This window comes from Silurus meridionalis, chromosome 5 (genome assembly GCF_014805685.1).
Source record: "Silurus meridionalis isolate SWU-2019-XX chromosome 5, ASM1480568v1, whole genome shotgun sequence".
In the NCBI taxonomy this organism is placed as follows: Eukaryota; Metazoa; Chordata; class Actinopteri; order Siluriformes; family Siluridae; genus Silurus; species Silurus meridionalis.
In genome coordinates, this window is record NC_060888.1 from 2,513,873 (window position 1) to 2,519,391 (window position 5,519).

The following is a 5,519-nucleotide window of genomic DNA, read 5'->3' on the forward strand; positions in this document are numbered from 1 at the left end:
CAGCACTGGAGATTCTCCTTACTGACCTCAGTACAATCACAGAAAACCTTTATGACATCACCTCACTTAAAGGAAACCAAATCAATAAGTGCTGTTTAACTACAATCCAACTGGACCAGTTACAGGAGGGAGGAACTGTTTTGTTGTTACACACATTATAATAAACAACATACTATAAATGATAATGCTATGCAGCTAAAAAATTGTTGCTCTATGTGTAAAAACACAGCAGGAAACAGTATAACGTAAGTGATATACAGATATACAGTGATGTACAGTTATTAACCTGTTTCATTAAATGCATTAGTCTTTACTATTCTCGTTACAAGATGAGCGATAGAGCAGCATACACACATTCATCTTTTGCACATTTCACTTATAGTCATTTCCTATTTTTTTCTGAATTGGGCTCCTGAGGGTTTTGACCTCTTTTGTCATCCATAATTTTAATTTGAGTTCAGATCTCATTACTGACATGACGTCAGCTCTAGTTTAGCTCAATAACTGTGGTTTTACTGTGTAGCTGTGCTCAGATCATTAAAGATGAGAAACATAATGTGAGCATGAATTCATATGCTTAAAACTAAAAAACTGGATCATAACTGTAATGCTAGCTGGAGGCTCTGTGGGGGGAGAAAAACGTTTTTTTTTTAAACAGTGTTATTGCGTGCTTTGGCCTCTAGGGGACTCAGATCTAACACAATGTAGATGTGAAATCAACGCTGTTCTATAAAGAAAAGAATCTAAAATATCACATTTTTTTCTTGTACATATAGAAATATGTTTCTCTGGTCTCTATTGATCTCTCATTACACTTTTCTTTCTTTTTCAGTTTCCATGATTTGCGTGAGGTATTTTTTTTTCTCTCTTTATGAGTCACTTCTCAATAATGGCCAGAAGGGGGCGATAAGAGAGAAGGTGAAGATAAGAGATGGCTGTAAATGCAGCAGGGGACATACCATTTCCAAATATATCATATACATGTACATATATATATATATATATATATATATATATATATATATATATATATATATATATATATATAAATTGCTGTTTGTGTGTTTAGTATACCAGACTAGCTTATAACTATATGTGCACACACACACACACACACACATGCAAATCATCCATGATGAGGACATTAATACACCATAACAGGTCCACTTTGTTTTTATTTAAACATAAACCGAGCTTGACACAATACATCAAGAATAAACCATTATAAATACGAAACCCCGACATGCTTCCCTCCCCATAACACAATAATCTCATTATAATTATATTATATATGTAACAATAACATAAAAATGTGTGTTTTTTTCATAAATAGGACTATTTACATTGGCATGTCAGCCTTGATTATTTTCTCAACATGCGTTCAAAATATAAAAATAAAAATCTAATTGATAGGTTTATGTACATGGCGTTTTTTTTTTTTTTATAAATATAAAGACTACAAACTGTATTTTTAAAATACAAAGATAAATACACGCACATTGTGTACACTGTGTCCCAAAAAAAAAACGAAAAAAAACAAGGAAATCCATACATCATTTGGATATTTAGCATTCACAAAACACGTGACGTCAGAAATGCAATTTTAAGGACAATTGCAGGTTTCTGATTATGCTTATTTTTTTTTTGTTTGTTTGCTTTAAAATACCACTTACGCGCATTGCGTGTTTAATTTGTTTAACAGTATCTGTTTCTAACTTTGTCGCACATCCTGGAGAAGTTTGTTAATCTCTGCGACAAGCTCGCTGGCATCCATGATCTCGCTGCGGCTCTCGCAACGCTTACCATGGAGCACCGACTCCAGCTCGTCCTCTTCGTGATTCTCCGGAATCTCCTCCATCGCTGGCAGCCATTTTGAACAGGAAGCTGACATGGATAGAGGAGCGGCGAGAGGTGGAGCCGCCACTGAGGTAGCCATGTGACTGGCGGGCGCGTGGCCATGACCCGGGTTCTGGAAATGTGTGTTGGCGGCCCAGGCTGCCACGCCGTGCTGAAACGCCGAGGCGGCGTTCGCTTTACCTGGCAGGTGCCCCTTTCTCCTTTCAAGTGACCCCGCCCCCACAGGCACTCGCTCAGTCTCATTAGTCTCAGTATAGGCATCCAGTGATGTGGGAAGGAGCCTTTGGAAAACGCTGTTCATCTCCGAAAGCAGCGACGTGGTCCCGCAAATGTCTTCTCCTTTCTCTGCTTCGGCTTCTTGTCCTTCCTCTTCCTCGCTCTCTTTACCGAAAGTTGAGAAGCTTTTCTTCCTCAGGGTGGACTCTCCTGATTGGGTGGCTTCAGGGGCAGGAGCCTGCTGAGGATCCTCACCAGGAATGTAAAGGTTGCTCCGGTAATCGGCTGTGGCCTGTGAGGACAGTGGGGGCATCCAGCACTGATCGGAATGGCCCAGGACGCGACACTCTTCCGTGCACAGCCTCATCGCTAAAAAGGAAAAAAACAAACAACAAACAATTCTCGTTAGCTTGTTTTGTTAACTGCTTTGTTAAACTGATGAAGAGTCCTTTGATGAAAAGTACGTCGCTTCTGAACATGGTCGCCTTTGTGTCAGGCTAGTCTTTTCTTTTTCTTTTTCTTTTTTTTTGCGAGATGAAATGATTCAGATAATAGCTAATGCGCCGTGTTTTCCCCACCGCCTCTGAACTCCATTTAATTCTCTGAGTGCACTTACTAGCACAAAATGCGTAAAAACCTGGAACACCAAATTAATTCAGCCGCCTCTTAACCATTCAAATAAGTCTGTTTACAGCCGAACAATGGAATAAAAGCTCTCCCGTTCCAAGCGTCTCTCTCTTCCTCTCTATCTCTCTCTCTCTCTCTCTCTCTCTCTCTCTCTCTCCCATCTCTATCTTGCTCACTTTCCTCACCATCCCTTCTAAAGAATATATAATTCAAATCAAATACGCCAAATTATAACCTTCATTAAACATGCACGCTGTTGCTCCGTCACGTCCCAGGGACTTCATTATGGGCCCATTAGCTTTGAAAGGGCCATTTATAATACATCTTAGAGCTAATAAAAACAAAATCTGGTGCATTTGCGAAACCTCGGCGAGGCATTGATTTGGGGCCCGCTCACATGAAAGGAGAGAAGCAAAGATTAAACTAGGTAGATTTGTGTGTGTGTGTGGGGGCTTGGTTTTAAAGGTGTAAAACTCATTCTGGAACTCGATGTAACCTGCTAATGAGGCTACGTCCTGAACCAGGTACCTGTTTTGCATGGAAAAACCCTGTTATCAATGAAAGACTCAAAACCATCAGAAGATGTTTCTGTATTATAATTTAAAGAGCAAAGTTTGAATCCCAATGACCACCCGTGTAATTGACCATGATGGTAGAGAGGGGAGGGGTGGAACGGAGAGACCTACTCTGTACTGTAAATCAGAGCTAGCCAATCTGGGCCCTCTGTGTAAATCATCTCTATGAAATAAGGCAGTAGGGATCTCCTCTGAGTGTGTACAGCTTTTGGGTAACATGAGCAGCAGATCAAAACTATGCTCAACTTCACAAGACCAATTTTTGAGGACATATCTGTCTTTAATGCCATGTGGAATGAAAAATATTGCTTTTGCTATTAAATGGCTTCAAATAAAAAATGGGACAGATCTTCAAAATGGTGGAAAACCATCTTGTTTACCTGGGTGTGGACGGTGCTGTCCATCAGGAGTGAAGACCTCCCCAAATCCCTCTCCCAGCAATGGAGACTCTCGTCCCATTTCACAATCGCTGTCTCCAGCTTCACTGTCTCCTCGGCCACTGTCCTTCAGACTAAACTTGTCCATCTCGTTCAGCGCGTACCTGAGTATGAAAAAAGTTGGATTCGTGCTGATTGCTTGCTCTGTAAGGATCTGGTTCAAGCGAATGACGCATGCGAGTCATTATTACAGAAAAACTAATTATGTAATGCAATGCAAGGCTATGGACTTTTATGTAACACTTTTCAGTCTCCATTAGACAAAACAATAAAGCAGATGAGTGCATATGCAAACAAAATTGTGCTTTTGGTTTTTATTTGTTCTTTTTTTTGTTTGTTTTTGTTTTCTTTTAAACAAGATGGAGGCCGGAGTTTATAGTTGAACACTTTGACATCCCCAGGTTCTCTGAGCTCTCTAATACCCAGCCTGAACCTGGGGAGACTTTCTAATTATGACGGGCTGAAAGACGATTGGTTACCTGTAGCTCCGAGTGTATTTGTTGCCACGGAAACTCGGTCTGGGTTGGTACTGGCCCTGATGAAGTATGGACAGAAGCTGTGAAACTTGCTATAGCCGAACAGGAAAAACAGAACAAAAGGGGGAAGGGCAAATAAAAAAAAAAAACAGACATGGAAACGAAAAAAATGAGTAATGGTGGACCAGACAGCAATGCAACACACAGCAGGGGGGTTTATGGTATGGGAACGAGGGATCATGCATTATGGATGGGTTAATGGATGGGACGAAAGGAAAATTCTCTTTGCACATACTTAAAAAAAAAAGTGTATGATGGTATAATCATTGCAACGAAAATGATAAGGTTTCAAAACATATAACAGTTCAAAAGCAAAGTACATAAATTGTTAATTTCACATTTTTTTTAGAACATAAGTCAGAAATACATTAGTATTATGTGTGGTTGGTTATTTTTGTAGTTATTTATTACACACAAAGACACACAACATAAACATCCAAAGTTCTTACCTCCACAGGTGGTGTGGCATGAGCAAGCTCCAAAGCAAAATTCTCTGGCACGTGATTGGAGGAGATGGTTACCAGGCTGTTAAGTGATTGGCGGCTGTGGTGGCTGTGCCTGCTGTCGGGAGCCGGAGAGCCTGAAGGTGAGCGTGGATGTGCCCTTACAGGCAGTGTTCCATTCACAGTGGGCACCAGCGTGATATCCCCCTTGTGGATCTGCCTGGCCGGTTTCTTCGGGTGGTTCTGGTAGGTGGACTCTGCCACACGGCAGTTGTACGAGTGTCGTGGGTCCTTCTGGTCTCGAGAGCAGCGTGTGGCAAACAATACCATGACGAGCAGAAGGACACCACAGATAGCACCCAGGGAGATGATGATGATCATGGAGAGGTCAAGTGAGGACTGGCTGCCAGAATCCGAAGGTATGAATTGACTCTCAGGGTGGTCACGTAACAGGACATGAAGAACTGCACGAGTAGAAAGGCGTGTCGAGGCGCCGCGGTCCTGAACCAACACAGCCAGGTCAATACTGTCACGTCCCATCAAATCCACACTTCCGTTGGTCCTGAGCTCACACCTTCTTGGTTCCATTAAGAACAACCCTTCTTCATTTCCACCCACAATGGAGCATGTCACTTCTCCGTTGGCACCAGCATCCCGATCGCTCGTCTTGATGACTGTCACCAAGTGTCCAGGTTCGGCCTGCCTCCAGAGTGGCACATCAGCTGTGTGGTTGCTGAGGGCTGGTGCCAGAATAATTGGCGCGTTGTCATTTTCATCTAGAACAGTCAAGATTACAGTGGCATTGGCACTTAGTGATGTTCCACTTCC

The 5,519-nt window shown here is 41.9% G+C and overlaps 1 protein-coding gene across 2 annotated transcripts in view; it reads right to left on the reverse strand.

Moving 5' to 3' along the window:
* Nucleotides 1-1,157: 1,157 nt before the first annotated feature.
* pcdh18b (protocadherin 18b) overlaps nt 1,158-5,519 on the reverse strand; it is a 6,460-nt gene continuing 2,098 nt past the window's right edge. The window contains exons 1-4 of one of the 2 annotated variants that reach the window (XM_046850352.1): nt 4,698-5,519; nt 4,192-4,247; nt 3,656-3,816; nt 1,158-2,442 (exon numbers count right to left, since the gene is read on the reverse strand). The exon at nt 4,698-5,519 is cut by the window's right edge and continues 2,098 nt beyond it. In XM_046850352.1, the coding sequence (XP_046706308.1) occupies nt 1,712-2,442; nt 3,656-3,816; nt 4,192-4,247; nt 4,698-5,519 (1,770 nt within the window). In that variant the 3' untranslated portion in view covers nt 1,158-1,711. Of the gene's footprint in view, nt 2,443-3,655; nt 3,817-4,191; nt 4,281-4,697 lie in introns of both variants that reach the window. The other variant, XM_046850351.1, reaches the window with a different exon arrangement.